This window comes from Bos mutus, chromosome 3 (genome assembly GCF_027580195.1).
Source record: "Bos mutus isolate GX-2022 chromosome 3, NWIPB_WYAK_1.1, whole genome shotgun sequence".
Classification (NCBI taxonomy): Eukaryota; Metazoa; Chordata; class Mammalia; order Artiodactyla; family Bovidae; genus Bos; species Bos mutus.
The window spans coordinates 93,977,122-93,994,487 of record NC_091619.1 but is presented as its reverse complement, the minus strand read 5'-3'; the positions used below and the strand labels follow the sequence as shown (position 1 = coordinate 93,994,487).

Genomic DNA, 17,366 nt, shown 5'->3' with positions numbered 1-17,366 from the left:
CTTTTGGTTTCAGTTCCCAGTTGTGATTATCAGAAGAAGAAGCAATTAGAGCAAAGCTTATCCATGTAGGGCATAATGAGGAGTAATAGTTACGATGCTTCTAGCCACTTTATGTTCTAGGCATCTTACGTACATAAATAACCCTGCACAGTGGTGTTATTCTGGTTTATAAAGAGAAAACAGGCCCAAGAACCCAAGTGCCTGAGATCATGGAGCTAATAAGTAGTAGAACTAGAGTTTTAAGTCAGCTAAAACTCTAAAACTTATTCCCTTCTTACTATACCACTATGTTTCAGATGAGCAAATAAGCAAAGAGCAAAACAAAACAAAAACAGCAACAACAAAAAAACAGCCTCTGGACATTGATGAGGATGAGCAGCAACTAGAACTTTCATATTCTGCTAGTGGGAGAGTCGGTTGGTACATCTATTTAGAAAAACTATAGACAGTACCTACTAAAGCAGAAATACCCCTGAACCCCAAAATAGACTCCAAAGAATATTCCCAACAGAAATGTGTATGTACACCATAGGATGTGTATGTAATGCTCATAGCAGCATTATCTATAATAGTTAAAAAAAAACAAACAAACTAAAAATAACCCAGTGTTCTTCAAAGTAAAAGAGATACATAAAACATAATATTTTAATACAATGCAATTTTCTCCAGACATGGAGAAGAACAGTCTACCTCTATATTTCAAAACATGAAAGACACTCAGACATAATATGTGAAAAGACATAAAAGGGTACATTTTGTGTGATTCCATGTATATAAAATTCAAAAAAAAAAATAAGTCTATGAATTAGAAATCAGAGTAGTGGTTACCTTGGTGGGTGGTATGAATGATGAGGATGGGGACACAAGAAAGTCTTCTGGAATGCTGGTCATTTTCTGTATCATGATCTGAAAGGTGGTTACTTGAGTGTGAGTTGTGTTCATTTTGTAAACATTCCTTGAGTTGTACCCTTGAGACTTGTACAGTTTACTACATGTGTATTAGATAAACAGGCTTATCTCCCAAATTTCTCAGAGCAGCCAAATAATAGTAATAATAATGGAAGCTACTAGTAATCAGATATCTGCTAAGCTTGGGTTTCCTTGTCTATAAAAAAACACAGAGGATGTTAGAATATGCCTCACTCCTTTCTGGTGGGGAGTCAGTGAGAGAAGTCACATCAGGTAACTTGCAGTGCCACCAGGGAAGCCCAAGAATACTGGAATGGGTAGTCTATCCCTTCTCCAGGGCATCTTCCCCACCCAGGAATCAAACCAGGGTCTCCTGCATTGCAGGTGGATTCCTTACCAGCTGAGCTACCAGGGGGGAAGCCCTAGAATGACTTTAATGGATATCAATGATTGTGGTTATGTTCCCACCACTATTCAGGCACTTTACATATATTCTGTCACCAGATCCTTCTTAACACCTTGCAAAGCAGGCAGCATTGTTCTTCTCCTCTTTCAAATGAGGAACACTAAGGTTCTCAGAGTTCAAGTCCCTTACCCAAAGTTGTACAACTAGGGAATGACAGAGCATGATCCCATTTCCAAGGAGCTGATGTTCAATTTCACAGAAGATGGAAATAACACCGTAAAGATGAGGAAGGGATGGAGCTCATATAGAATGGAAAAGTAGGACTGATGGACTGCATTCGGGCCAGGAAAACTGGGTACAGGCCTAGACTCTGCCCCACTTTCCTGTGATGACAAAGAAATCTCTGGATGTCTCTGGAATTCATCTCCAACAGGAGAGTTTTGAACTGAATTGTATTGCCTGAAGTGCCTTCTTTCTGGCTCTGCAGTTTTCTGATTCTCAGTGCTTGTCATACCATACAAGGCATCTTCATGAACCAGCTCCATGAGCTTAAACCCACTTTTCATGTAAAACCTAATTCTAACAACATCTTCTTGGGACTTTCCCTGAGTACCCCTGTCCTTTAAGCAGGTTTGATTGCTCCTCCATTACATGGCCACTGTCCAATTGCAGCCCTTTGCCTTCTATGTCCTCTGTGGACTGTAAGCTCCTTGTGGATAGAGACTGAGGCTTGTCTCTTTATTCCATGCATGCTGCCTCAAACAGTTAACACATTCGTGGAAATATTTCTTTAAGTAACTATTTAAATACATAGAAGTCTTTTTTTGAGTAATGTGTGAAAGGACCATCTGGGGCTGGACTAGACTTGAAGTAGAGACCTAGAGAGAACTTTCCTTCATGTTTTTTTATTTTATTTGAGGTCCAGGAGAAACAATAACAGAGTAGCTGGGGAGAAACATCATTAGATAACTTTGTAGCTCCCCAGCGTGCTTTTATGAAATCTAAAGTTTGATCATTATTAAACATCAGTGAAAATCTAAACCCTTCCCATATGAAACAGCCCCACTTAATTTAATGTCATTTTACTTTATGAGATAGTTAATAAACAGGTACTGTATTTGATCTTGTGAGCGTAGCCCTCTATGTTTAGCTTTTTCAGCTTTAATGGAACTATAATTTTAATCATGATTATTACTTTACATTTTAATTATAATTTGGTGTGGCTTAAGTATACATTTCTGAGAGTGATTGTGTAATGAAAACAGGAATTAGCTTTTCATTAACAAAATAATGGGAGAGTTCCCACTGCATTCTAGTCTGTGTTCAAAATCTATGGGCTGGCCTAAAAATAGCAAGGGGAGTTTAACATTTTGGTTAAAAACATGTTTCTAAATTGGCTGTGTTCACAACCTCATCTCTTTTGCTCCATCCTGCTTTATCTTGTTCCCTTTCTTTACAAAAAATAAAATCAAATCTTGAAAGAGACTTTGTGTCTTTGAGATATCAAAAGGCTTAATATTTTTATTTTTATTTAGATAATTAGCACCATGGAGCCTCAGGTGTCAAATGGCCCGACATCCAATACAAGCAATGGACCCTCCAGCAACAATAGAAACTGTCCTTCTCCCATGCAGACAGGGGCAGCCACAGATGACAGCAAAACCAACCTCATAGTCAACTATTTACCCCAGAATATGACCCAGGAGGAATTCAGGAGTCTCTTTGGGAGCATTGGTGAAATAGAATCCTGCAAACTCGTGAGAGACAAAATTACAGGTACGCTCTTCTTCACTATTCTAGGCTTGGGATTCACAGCCACCTTGTTCCATCAGAAATGCAGACTTTGGCAGGAGTGCGTGTGTGTGGTGGTGGCTTTGAGTGTTTGCAGCTTGTGTCCTGCATTCAAGGATAGCATGGTTACAGTCACAAATGCATATGTGTGTGAATACTACATGCAACCGCTTTGCGGACTGGTAGGACCAGGAAGCAGATAAAGATTTTGGAGCTTCCTCAGCTTTGCTTTATGTGAAATAATCCTTTGGTTGTATCCTCTTTTATTCTTAATCAGCCACCCCTACACTCTGTTCTTTAGTTCTCAGTTCTGCCCTCTGCCCCCAACCCCGTACTCGTCTTTGTCTGTTTATCCCTTTCCTCTTAAACGTTTGGTTCGTGTGTGTCCAGTGTTCTTCCATGTGTCCGAGACAGTGTTTTAGAGGCGGCTATTGTCGTCACAACTGCCCATTGTCCCTGGGAATAATAGGCCTTAAGGAGAGCAGATTATCCTGGAATAAATCTACTCTGTCATGGGAGGGAGATGCTACATGAAGGAATTTTATGTTATGTGTTTGTTGTGAAGATACTCTTTGAGAATTCAGCGACTTTTTACTGGAAAGTAAAACAATGCCCTACCCTTCAATACTTGAAAGCTTTAGGTTGTGATTTTTTTCTAATTGACAGTCATTCATTAGGACCTCGCGTCTGCCAGATACTGACGCTATAATCCTTTGGGGCTGGGGCTGGGGGTCGTTTCCCTGTAATCTTTCTGGAAGTGAGAATGTTTTCTTAGAAAAATATTGGACTACATCGTGATGGCAGTGAAGCTGCTATGCTTTGACGCTCCCCTCCTAAAATCATTCACACTCAGCTTTGAGTATTTATCATTTTTGAATGTTGACTTTTATTTCCCTCTCTCTGGACAGTTTAACTGAAGAGCAGCTGGCCTATATAGGAAAAAGGAAACTTTAAAATATTGAATACGTTATCTTGATTTTTAAATCAGAGAATACAGTGTATTTGTGTGCATGTAGCCATATTCTCCAATTCTTCTGATTCCCTTGTCAATTTGTCCCCTATATATATTATTTTGAAAAATCATAAAACTCAAATAATTGTCAACATATAAAAATCACATAACTCACCAAACTTAATTTCCTCTTCTGTAAAGTTGGAAAATAATACTTATCTTAAAGGATTTTTTGTGAGGACTAAATGGAAGATTGGATATATACTGCCTAGCACAATGCATCTTGCATAGTAGTCTCTCAGTAACGGGGAGGGTATTATTATTATAAGTACAGTTAGTATGTTTCAAGAAGAGTGACTAGAACAGAGAAATTTTATCAAGGTCTCCAAATAGGGCCACGGCTTTGGTGTTCTTATCCCAGAGCCCTGGATCATCCATCCTTTGACAGAACTGCCTATGCTGTCAGAAAGCCAATGTTTAGATTCCTGAATAATCTTTATATAATAGGATGATAATTCAAACCAAATTAAAACCAGTTAACCATATGATTCTTCCTCCTACTCCTGTATGGAAAATGTATTTTTGGTATAGCCTTACCTTCTAAATAGGGACTCTGCCAGCTATCTTAGTGAATATTATTAAGCACCTTTTCAAAAGAGTTCCTTTAGAAGTGTAGTGAGATTTTTCAGAAGTACTGATTCATGGTGTTGTTCTTTGTTTTCTAAAGACACATGTTTAAACAAGCAGATTCCTTTACTGAAAGAATGCTAATTTGGTAGTTCACTGAGTGGATTTGAATAGGAGTGACAGCTTCGAAGACAGCCTTTAATTTGGTATACAAAACCGAAATTGTCAACTTGGGTTTGTTTAGCACCCTCTCCAGCACAAGCAGAGACATACAGTGGCATCTGAGCTTAAAGAAGAAGCTTATGGGTTGAAGGCAGAAATACAATTCAGGCATAAATTTATAATTATGCATTTTTTAATTCAGGGGGAAAAAGAATTTTATTTGCAGAGAACTTATGGGAATGAGGCAGGGAAATATAGAAAGACCAGAGATATTTGCCCTCATTTGGTAGCAGTGTTTAATAAAAGTAGAACTTGTGGCTGTAAAGAGTGCTTATTAAATTCTTCATTTACACTACCTAATTAATTCTAGCATTTTAAATTAACAGTGAAACTGGTCCCTGCTGTACCATTCCATAGATGCAGCATATTTCCTCCATCCACCCGTTGTTCAGGTTTAATTGGCTACGCTAAAAGTCAGAGAAGGAGAGAGAGAGAGACTGTGGGGAGGCAGGGACGGAGTGGGGATCTCTCTAGTGGAAGACCCTCTGAGGCCTGCATTTGGGGTTAAGTGATAACACAGGCTGGGAGGCTGAGGTTTCACACCTGCCAAGTTAAAAGGCTGCTGGTGGTGGTTCAGAAGTCAGGGTAAATGACATCATAGGTATTTTTGTTGCCCTGATTTTTAACATCCCAGTCCCCCCTTTTCCTCCAACACCTCCTACAGATCTCAATGCATCTCGATCCTGTGAAGTTTACAGGGAGTTCTAAATACCCAGTGGGAGGATTAGGGGGTGGGAAGTGGCAAAAAGATAAGAATTCAAGATTAAGATTTTCCAGCCTAACCACTCCCTAAGAGAATGTAATCGATCTCCTTAGAAAGTTCTGGCTTCTGAAAGTACAGGAGGGTGGGGAGGGAGGGAAGGAAAGAAGGAGGGAAGGAGGGAAACAGAAACTGTTAATGGTGTTGCCAGTAGGCTGGCTTCACTCCTTGCTGTGGGCTGTCAATGAATTCTCCATTTGAATTTGGGCATGGACTTAAGTGTCATGCGGCCGAGAACATACTTGCTATTATTTATCAAGCACTTACTCTAGACCAGGTACTTACTGGACACTGAACATACCTTATTTTATTTAACATTGAGAACAACCTCCATTTCCTTAGATGAAGACGCAGAAGCTTAGTGAGGTTTAGTAACTTACCGTGGCAGCACGGTTTATTAGCAGGTGATGGAGCTGGGATTCGCTCCCCGTTTCCAAAAGCGTGATCTTACATGGAAGCATGTGACGACGCCCCTGCCTGTGTTACCTGAAGATGCCTGCTAAGCCTCCCCCATAACCCAGTGAAACATCGTATTCCTCTGAGCAGCAGTTGCTCCACTCTGCCAAGTCTACGTAATGCACCATGGCTTAAAACAAGACCCCTGTGTATAACCAGAGGCAAAGATAACAATATTTATCATCCTCTGGGGATATAACTCAGCCTTCAGTGGAGACTCAAATTTACTGAAAATGCCAGGTTTAAGATTCCCTTACAGTGGTTTTGGACATCTCTGTTACTTATCTTCTCAGAGATATTAGATTTTCTTTTTTCCAATTGGGAAAGGACACTTATCAGGATAATCTAGGTACCGGGGAGAGAAAATATATGTTGCAAGTTGCTTTTGTGTGCATCTGTGAACACAAGGAGGCTCTGGAAGCTATGTTCTTTATTTTTCTCCATCCACCTGCACCTCTGCTCCTGGAGAGAAAGGAAGATGGCATGTGTCCTGCAAGGATTCGTGCCACCGAGGAACTCAGGCAAAGAACACCAAACCCCTGGTAGAAATTCTGTTATTCCGGTGGACTGTGGATAATTGAATTAAGTTCTTTTTTGTTGTTGTTGCCTTTTTGTTTTTCAGGCTTTGAGATTGCATTTCTGAATCCAGGTTCCTAGATGATTAGTATTTTAGGGGAGGAAACATATGGCTGAACCAGGATAGTTAGGTGGCTCATGGTATATCTTAAAGCCAGCACAGCTGGAATGCTAAATTGCATCTTTATAATTGTCTCTCTTGTTATCACCCCTCTCGAAAAGGAACAGAAAAAGGAGGGAGGAAAGTAACAAAGAAAATTCCCCAGAAATAAATCAGTGTACGATAGCAAGGAGTTTTGATCTGCCTATCTAGACTGATTATTTGCATCATGGTGATAAAAAAAGAGTTATATTTTTACTTGATATCACTCTTCATGTACCCATGCAGTATGGTTTTTAAGAGTAGTTTTCTATCCATTTCAGGCAAATGAGAACTCTGAAGTGGGGGTTTAAGGATGGGGTGGTCCAAAATGAACATTATCCATTATAAAACTGAATATATGGAGTGACCAGTATATGAAATAGACTATATGGACTGTGGGTGGTTGAGGAAAGGTGAAGTCTCCATTAGCTAGAGCTATTGAGGTGGCATTTGAAGAATGGGGTTAGGATTTAGGTAGACAGAAGAAAAGCAAAAGGAATGGAGCAAAAATTCCCATCTAAGAACAAAAGTCTTTTTTTATTCTTCTGTGCTTTGGACAAAGGAAGTAAAGCCGGGTCATGCCTCTCAGACGCAGTCCTCTCATACTGAAGTGCTGCCAAGTGAAGTTAAGCATATGAAAACATTAAGTCAGGGACTTCCCTCACAGTCCAGTGGTTAAGATTCAGAGCTTCCAATGCAAGGGGTGTCCATTCAATTCCTGGCCAGGAAACTAAGATCCCACATGCTGTGCCCTGGGGCCAAAACACAGAACATTATCAGTTAGAGTTGCACCTGATGGACAAAGACAACATTTCCTAAACCCCACCTCTAATCCATCTTTTCATTCTTCCTTTATAATATATGACTTTGGCGTAATTAATATTATCATTTAGTGGAAAGAGCAGAATAAGGCAAAAAAGATGCTTCACTACTGGAGGCATGAGGGTGAATGCTTTGCCACAGCCTTTGTGTGTAGAATCACAGCTCTAATTAAAGGAACCAACTCAGTGTTGATTCAGTGACACTGGGTAACTTCTGTTCTTTCTTAGATTTGTGAAAGTGCTAATAATTCCCTCTCAGGAGGTAGGATTGGACTACAGCAGTGGGTGGTTGGGGATTAGGGGTTGGGAGGAAGCTGTGTCTGTTAGAGCATCAAGGCCAAGAGGTATTACATAGGATACAGTCTCTTGGGTTCAAGAGGGAGAGGCGAGTGAGGGTTGTGGGTTACCTTATGTTACCTCATATATTTACAAGGAACTGGACTAATAGGGACATTGTGGGAATTTAATTGTTTTGCTTCTAAGATAACATTATTAACAATAAAAAAGCTCTAAAAAAAAAATCCTAAAGTACAAAAATGCTTTGAATTTACTTCTGAAATGTCAGTTCAGCCCTGGGGTAAGTTTATTGATGTAATTTCTGACAGCATCCAGCAAAGACAAATAAAAATAATAGCAGCAGCTTTTGTATGTTTTTGTGTGCTTTCTGTGTATTCTGGATACTATATTACAAGCTTTAAATATAGTCGCTCATTTAAATAGTAAATTGGGACTTCTTGGAGATTCATAATCATAGCCAGTGTTTATTGAGTGCTTACTATGTGCTGATCATTGGGCTGAGATCAATAAATGAAGTTTCATGTAATCCCCAAGACAGTCATTTTACAGTCCAAGAAACTTGAGCTCAGGAGCAGTTGAGTCATTTACCCAAGATGACTTAGCTTCCAAGTATGGGAGCTGGGACTTGAACTCTTGGCTCTCTGACTAATTGTGAGTTGTCCCATTATAGTTTATCTCTGCCAGTTTCCCTAAAAATACTAAACTGACATCTCCCCCTTGCAAACCAACACAATTTATATTACCTAGGGAATGAAAACTTTTAGTACAGGGAAAATATAATTAGAGTTTAAAATCTTTTGTCTCTGAAGATAGCATGATATGCATTAAAAAAAAAATACCAGTGACCAGTAAGGTCACTGCTTACCTGAACAGAAAGAATAGACTTCGAGTGGTTCTTATCTTCAAATTCTCTCTTCACAAGATACCCCTCACTGTGTTCTCCTTTTCTTTATCTTCCAAGCACTGTGTTGAAATGGATGCCGCCTTAAGTTTAAGCATACTTAAAACCCAGCCTCAATTATGCAGATCCAAGAAAATCCCAAGATATTGATTAGCTAAATGAACTTTTCTACATGCACATCAGAGGGCTATGCGTTAGCAATGGGAAGGGTAGAGGAAATAGTAGCATTTATCAGCATATTTTGCTGCTGATTTTGCAAATGTACTTGATACAGTGCAATGTGCCTCCTGAATTCAGAGGAAAATCAGGCAGATTTGCATCTATTATTTTATTTATCACCTCCCTGCAGTCATTTTATACACATTCCACAAAGAAGAGTAAAAGAAATTTGAGTTGTTGACTTGGGGAGAGGATTGATTATTGTTGGGGGTTGAATGGAAAATTTTTAGTTAAGGAGAAGATTTGACAGACTAATGGGGTTACAAAACAGGAGAATAGGGGTCTGCTTTATTAAGGGGAACTTAAAGAACTCCAAAACGTTAAGTGCAAACCGTGAACCATATAATCATTGTGCCTCTTACACACCCATCAAGGGCAATCAGGGACCTCCCATCCTTTCTAATTAGGACAGGTTGGCAATTGAGTGGAGCTGTGAGGCTTAGAGCTTGTGCAGGTACATTCTGTTTCTTTCAACATATTTTTTCCCCAGGACGGCAATAGGCAGGATTATAGACCAGGTATGGTTTCCTTTTGCCCCCTGGCTATCTTTCCCTTCATCTTCCCTTCCAAATCAGATGGTTCTGTCCTGCTTCTGAACTCAGATAACCGTAGGAAAATATTCTCACATCCCAAGAGAGGTGTCTCAAGGGATTTTTACCTGGGATGTGAATCAGGACTGAGTATTTTAAGGATTTTCTATTTCTGTACTTTAACTGGCTGTTTGGTTCCTAAGACCAATTCCCTGTTCACTCAGCCACCCCTCCTCCCCCCAACACACACACACACACACACACACACTCTCTCTCTCTCTCTCTCTCCACTTCTCTTCCCCCCTTCTCTATAGAATGACCTGGTTGATTGAGACTAGGAACTAAGTAGGAAGGTAATGTCTAACTGAAATTTCCATACATTATCTAAAAATGTAATTCATCAGCTTCAGGGTAGGAGGAAAGTGCTTTCTGAAATGTGTTAATGGGAAAATCATTTTTTCTTGTCTTCTGTGAGCTGTGATAGTGGTGATTTTTTTCATTCTCCCCCACCCCACCCCGTACTGCTCTTAACTGATGAACTTTGTTACCTTTTATTCCTTGTCAGAACTAAAGATCTTTAAGTTGCCTTTTTGTTTTTCCTACAGTCCCAAAATTGAGCTTTGATGGGAGAAGATATTTCTAGTTTGGAGAAAAGATAAAATTCAGATGGAGACCATATAGTTGTATAAGGCTTTTACATTTGTGAAAGATTTTTCAATCAGCCAACTTTATTTATTTAGTGTCTGCTCCCTCAGACCAAATAAATGTTATATCTTTTCCTTCTATTCTCTTAAATTCTGTATCAGAGTCTGTGAGGAAGCTAAAGAGAATAAGACGTAGTTTGTGCCCGCATGTTGCTGCTAGCACGGCCAATGAGTAGAGGAAGTCAGGACAAATTACAGGGCCCTACAGCAGTCTGCAGGTCTGGGAGTGGCTGGGAGCCCATGTGACGCATAAAGGTGGTGCCACATTTGCTGTTTTCTGTGCGTTGGCGGCAGGGGAGTGGGGTGCAGGGCGGTGCAGGAGGGGCCTAGTGGTTGGGCGGGGGATGTTTGTTTTGTTTTTCACCAAAGCCCAAACTTGCTTTTCCTGACCCTTGCTGTTAATTTCACTGGAAAGAGAGCACAAAAGGATTCATAACAGAACAATGAAGTTGGCGGTTTGATGAGGTACCTACTGTGTGTCAGGCCTTCCCGGGTGGCGCTAGATCCCCTCAAGGAGCGCATGGCAACCCACTCCAGTATTCTTGCTTAGAGAATCCCATGAACACAGGAGCCTGGAAGGTTACGGTCCGTGCTTAGTCGCTCAGTCGTGTCTGATTCTTTGAGACCCCATGGGCTGTAGCCCACTAGGCTCCTCTGTCCATGGAGATGCTCCAGGCAAGAAAACTGGAGTGGGTTTCCATGCCCTTCTCCAGGGTATTTTCCTGACCCAGGCATCGAACCCAGGTCTCGCACATTGCAGGCAGATTCTTTACCATCTGAGCCACCAGGGTAGCCCATGAATACAGGGAGTAGGTAGCCTATCGCTTCTCCAGGTATCTTCCTGACCCAGGAACTGAACCAGGGTCTCCTGCATTGCAGGCGGATTCTTTATCAGCTGAGCTACCAGGAAAGCCTTAGGGTCGCAAAGAGTCGGATACAACTGAAGTGACTTAGCACACATGCACACAGTACTGTGTGTCAGCAACGGTCAGACACATCATGTATGTTATCTCATTGAAGCTTTGTACCAGTTATGCATGGTCCATGGTATTATCTCCATTTTACAGATCAGAAAGCCAAGGATAAGAATCAGTTAGTTGCACAGCACTGTTTACAATAGCCAGGACATGGAAGCAACCTAGATGTCCATCAGCAGACGAATGGATAAGAAAGCTGTGGTACATATACACAATAGAGTATTACTCAGTCATTAAAAAGAATACATTTGAATCAGTTCTAATGAGGTGGATGAAACTGGAGCATATTATACAGAGTGAAGTAAGCCAGAAAGAAGAACATCAATACAGTATTCAGTTCATACTAATGCATATATATGGAATTTAGAAAGATAGTAATGATAACCCTATATGCGAGACAACAAGAGAGACACAGGTGTATAGAACAGTCTTTTGGATTCTGTGGGAGAAGGCCAGGGTGGGATGATTTGAGAGAATGGCATTGAAACATGTATATTATCATATGTGAAATGGATCGCCAGTCCAGGTTCGATGCATGACACAGGGTTCTCAGGGCTGGTGCACTGAGATGACCCAGAGGGATGGGATGGGGAGAGAGGTGGGAGGGGGGTTCAGGATGGGGAACACATGTACACCCATGGTGGATTCATGTCAATGTATGGCAAAAGCACTACAATATTGTAAAGTAATTAGCCTCCAATTAAAATGAATAAATTTATTTTTTTAAAAAAAGAATCAACTGGAGAATACAAAGCCTATGGTATTTCTGTTACCTTACTACTCTGCCGTTGCTGAATGAAAATGAATAAAACATCAGCTATGGGTGTTCAGAGGAGAAAAGGATCACCGTGGGCTGGGGTTCTCAGAGCAAGTGTCAAATAGGAGTGAGCCGTGAACTTGGTAGAGAGTAGATTATCCGAGATGAGTAGACACAGAGAAAACAGCTGAGCCAAGCTTCAGAGACATCGTCAAGGGATAGTGAATAAAACAGGCAGAACTACTCCTTGGGGTAAAGTTAGGACTCACTTTGTGTTGATGAAATAAGGTCAGAGTGGTTAAGTAATTTATCTAAGGTCACAGCTAATAAGTTGTGAAACTGAGATTTGAACCCAAGTCTGTCAGACTCCAAAGTCTGTGTTCCTTCTACTTTGCCAATAAATAACCTGACCTAACACAGGAGGTGGACAACTTGGCAGACTTCTCATGGTGATTTGGGAATTACTGTTTTTCTCACTGAGGTCAGAGTCATGTTCTCTAGTGAGTCTCTTTCCAAAAACTTCAGTTTCGCACTGATTTATAAGTTTGGTTTTCTGCTTGGCCCTTGTTTTGTTGTTGGATGTCTAGTGAGACAGGGCCCAATCTACACTGAGTGGAATACAGCTAATTAGGGTAATTACTCTAACTCCTATGGCCGCCTCTCTTCACAAACATCTTAAATCAGATTAAATAATTTTATTGGTAGTATGACCGTGAAAGGTATACTTAATAACCCCTGATATTTGCCTTTCATGTTTATTTGCAAAGGTTTTTATACTCAGTACCTCTTCTGACCCTATTAAAGTACCCAATATCGGCAATGTCTATACTTACTTTACAGATAAGACCAGTGCACCCCAAAGAAGAAACTCTTGACTTCTTATTTTCCTTTCTTCCTCTTTTTTCCTTTCTTTGCTTGTTTCCTGTCCTACCTCCTCTTTCTGCCTTATTTATTTATATGCCATTTGACCCAAAAAGAATTTGAATTGACTTATGAGATAGAAAAGAGCTAAAATTTAAATAGCCATAGATTTAAAAAAAAAAACAAGGTAGAAGGGAAATAGTAGAATGGTAAAAGGAGACCAGAGAGAAAGTTCATAAATTAATTGTGGCTAGATGACTCATCTCAGAAGTAACAGACCACCTCCCCAAAACCACCTAGTCTGAGTTTTCTTTACATCAAGGAAACGTGGATGATGACAACCTTGATCCCATTCTCAAGTGGTAACCAGGTTCCCAGCCCTGCTCCCTTCCCACCACACTCACTAGAGCCTCTGATCATGAAGACTGTTGCCAATTATCCTATAGGGTGGGGTATGAAGCCTGAAATCACATACATAGAGTTTTCTTTTTTTCAAATTAAATCCATGTTGGATTGATAGACTTGTTTTTTATGGCTGGGGCAGGCAGCCAACAGAGAAGCTGCCTGAGTGGAGTCCCTGTTTTCATTAATAAAAGGTATAGACAGTTGAAGCAGGCTTCCTTGCCTGCTGCCCTGAACTGAGATGCAGGTGGCTTCTGAGTCTCCACAGTCACTCTGTCCCCTTTACATCCCAGGGTTGGGCATGCAGAAACATCAGACCTCTGTGCCCATCTCCCTGGTGAGGGTTCCTACACTGAGTTCTGGCAAGTTCCCCATCATCCAGGACCCTGAGCTGGTTAATAAACAGGAGAAACAAATGTCAGCCTCACTTCCAGGTACTGACCCTGGAAGCTGCAATTAGTCCTCAGCTGCCTTTTCTCTCCCCAGTGGCCCTCACCTGTCAGCGGAGCCTTCCCAGTGAGACAGACCACCCTTTAACTACAAAAGAAATGAGCACTACCCAAGAGCTCTACAGTCCCCAACACACACACACACACACACACACACACACACACACACACACACACACTCACATACTTTCTGGTCAAAAACACCAGATGCCAGAAAAAAGAAAACCAGATGCAATGCATTGGACTAACCAAAGGTGGGACAGGTGTCAAACTCCTGTACCACAACCCCCCTCCCCCCACACACACTCTTAGTAGAAGTGGGCATGCCCTTGCATAGGTCTGTATTCACCTAGACCTCCATTCTCAGTGTACAATATAAAGATAAATCTTTACCTTCTTTGAACGGTACTTGTGAGTTCAAACCAAATGCCACATGAAGACACTTGTAAACTAAAGCAATAAATGGGACGGGCCCCTTCTATCTCATAACTCCTTCCCGCTTCTCTCCAAGGGTTCTACCAACTGGGCCAGCAGATGGATAAAGGGAGAGGAGTGGAGAGGAGTGTAAAAGTGGATTTCTGTTCTGGTGTAGTCCTCAGCATGTTATTCCAAGGAGCAAGTACGACGCAGGGTGTGAGAAGGCCGAAGAATGGAACGGGAACTTAGATTTATTAAGTACTGCTAGACGCCAGCCCCTGTGTTATCTCATTTAATCCTGGTCTTGCCTGCAAGAGGTAATGGTGGCCCTGTTTTTCAGATGAGAAAACTGAGGCTCAGAAAGTTTAAAATGACTGACCTGAAGTCACACACTTGGCAGGCGACCAAGCTGTGTACCTGTGTCTGTCTGACTACATGCTGCGGCCAGTTGGGTCAGGAGACCTTCACAGAGAGGGTTCCTTGTATTCTGCTGTTTCATCCTGAGTCGTGAACGTGGCTGTGTAGGATGATCCTGGTAAGCCTCAGAGATAACTACAGTAATAATGCACAGCAGTTTTAGTGGCTCTGGAAGATTATAAATGAAAGCCTTTAGTTCAGTATTGGAAAATGTCAGGACGGTTTCTGAGAATTATTTAAAAATCATACCAGCTTTTATGAGTGGCAGCATGAGGAACTGGAAAGAGTCACCAGGTTCTTATTCTAGCTCTAGCTCTGGGCCATTCAGTACCTCAATGCCTCATTTTATGCTGGGCATAAAATGGCAATGACACTGGCTCTTTCCACCTTGCCATCTGTTGTGACATCAGATGAGCTAATGTGTCCATAAGTAGTTAAAGAGCTACACCAATTCAGGACATTACTGTGGTCACCCAGAAGGTAGGCTACTGTAAGCAGGGGATCTGAGGGTAAAATAAATACTAAAACCCCTGTGATAAGCTAGCTTTGCTTTCTAGTCCAGATGTTTTGTTCAGTTATCTACGTACATCTCAACAAAAGCTGATTACCTCTTTCAGACATCAGCGTGTAACTGTTATTAATGCTCAAGCTGATCAAATTACAATGCCACAGATCCTACTTGTGCTTTAATATTAGATTTTGGATTCCGGTCTATAATGAATGATTTTTCTCCATGCATTGGAAAAATTGGTTAGCAGAGTTCATAAGAAAGTTTAATTAGCAGGCTGTTTGTGAAAATAGCGGCTGTGAGTCATCATTCAGAATGAACTAACATTTCTTAGGGTTGGATTTGTTCTTCTGTTCCTTGAGCAGCCACACAGGATCTTTGTGTTTGGGAAGCTGATGTCTGCACGCTGCCCACTTGAACTGCATCGTGTAATAAATTAATGACAAAAACAGCAAATCTGAAAAGCTAGAGAGGAAGAGGAGGTGTAAGGTGTTTATATATTTGAGTATGTGTGTCTCTGTCTTCCAGGGAAATATCATGGACCTACTATAATCCAGGATTGTATGAGGCAGGAGAGCCTAGTGATTAAGAGCTAGCTGCCTATGCTTGTATCCCGGCCTCGCAACCTGAAAAGTGTTAGTCTCACAGTCATGTCCGACTCTTTGCAACCCCATGAACTGGACTGCCAGGCTTCTCTGTCCATGGAATTCTCCAGGCAAGAATACTAGAGTGGGCAGCCATTCCCTTCTTCAGGGCATCTTCTTGATCCAAGGATTAAACCCAGGTCTTCTGCATTGCAGATGGATTCTTTACCGTCTGAGCCACCAGGGAAGCCCTTACTAGCTGTATAACAGGCAAATTTTCATTCTTTCTGTGCCTCAGTTTTCTCATTTGTAAAATAGGGATAGTGATAGGATTGTTGTGAGCATCAGTATATGTAAAACACCCAGAACAACACCTGACATATAGTATATAATTCTCACAGCAGTTCTGTGAGGTGTATGTATTATTTGTCCTATTAAACGGGTGAGGAAACAGACTCAGAAAGATTAAGTAACTTGTCCTAGGTCACACAGCTTCTAAGAGGCAGAGAAAAGTTGAACCCATGTTTATTTGACTCCAAAGCCTCTATTTTTATGTACAATACTAAACTTCTCTAAATGTGCCTGGTTAGTAAGGTATAGATAGTGTTCACATGTGTGCCTGTGTATATATATACCTATAAGTGTGTATTCCTGCTTGGGGGCCCATGTAGTCACACACAATTATGTTTTGTTTTTCTCCTGGATCTTTGGTTCTCCTAGTGAAACTCCTTGAACTCGTTGCTATTGATATGTAGCAAGCTAGAACCAGACTTGTACAGTGTATGCTCAGTCTCTCAGTCGTGTCCGACTCTTTGCAACCCTATGGACTGTAGCCCGCCAGGTTCCTCTGTCCCTGGGATTTCCCAGGCAAGAATACTGGAATGGGTTGCCATTTCCTTCTCCAGGATGTACAGTGTATACTGACATGAATATCTATACACAGATGTCTGATCTCCCCACTGTGCATTTCTGTCCTGTCTAGATTATCTCAGAAGCAAGTCTGTGTGATGTCTTCTGAGAAATAGAATCATGGACTATCACAGTGAAAAGAGACCTTAGACGTAATCTCTGGCTTGGTCTCCATGTTTTCTGCTAGCCCTTCTGGTATCTTGGGAATTGTCAATGTCCACACCCCCAACTTTAGGTTAATTATATCTTGAATTCAGTTCTGTTTCAAAGAGTAATGTTCATTTGGGAATTCTGTCTAAACTTCTTTCCCAAAGATATTTAATAGGTAATTTATGTTTAAAAAATAGTTTATGTGATTGCATGAGTTTTGGGAACTGAAGTAAATCAAGTTAGGAAGGGGTTTCTTTTTATCACTACTTCTCTAAGTCTGTGCTCATGTGTACTATAAATCTTAAAAAGAATGGTATATAATATGTAGCATTACCCAAAAAAGCTTTTCTTCTCCAACATTTTGTGGAATGTACACTCTAAACCAAGAGGAAGAAATGGAGCTCCTTAAGGTAGAAGGGAAGAAGACAATTTGGGCCAGTTACTACCTGATGACCTCATTTCTTTTGTTAAGAAAGAGGTGGGGTCATCTACTGCATGGGGATGGGCAAGTGGAGGCCTCGGTGACCCAGGAAAGTCTTTCCAACACCCAGGAGGAACAGAAAATGATGTCACATGGGTTCATCTCTCAAGCACCGGCAAAGTCCCATCATATACTCGGCAT

General features: G+C 41.0%; 1 protein-coding gene across 3 annotated transcripts in view; it reads left to right on the top strand.

The window, feature by feature from the left end:
* The window catches only part of ELAVL4 (ELAV like RNA binding protein 4), a 90,199-nt gene that overhangs the window by 37,574 nt on the left and 35,259 nt on the right, over positions 1–17,366 (top strand). For 2 of the 3 annotated variants that reach the window (XM_005894716.3, XM_005894717.3), the window contains one exon: positions 2,851–3,091. In XM_005894716.3, coding sequence (XP_005894778.2) covers positions 2,851–3,091 — 241 coding nt within the window. Of the gene's footprint in view, positions 1–2,850; positions 3,092–17,366 lie in introns of those variants that run through there. The other variant, XM_005894712.3, reaches the window with a different exon arrangement.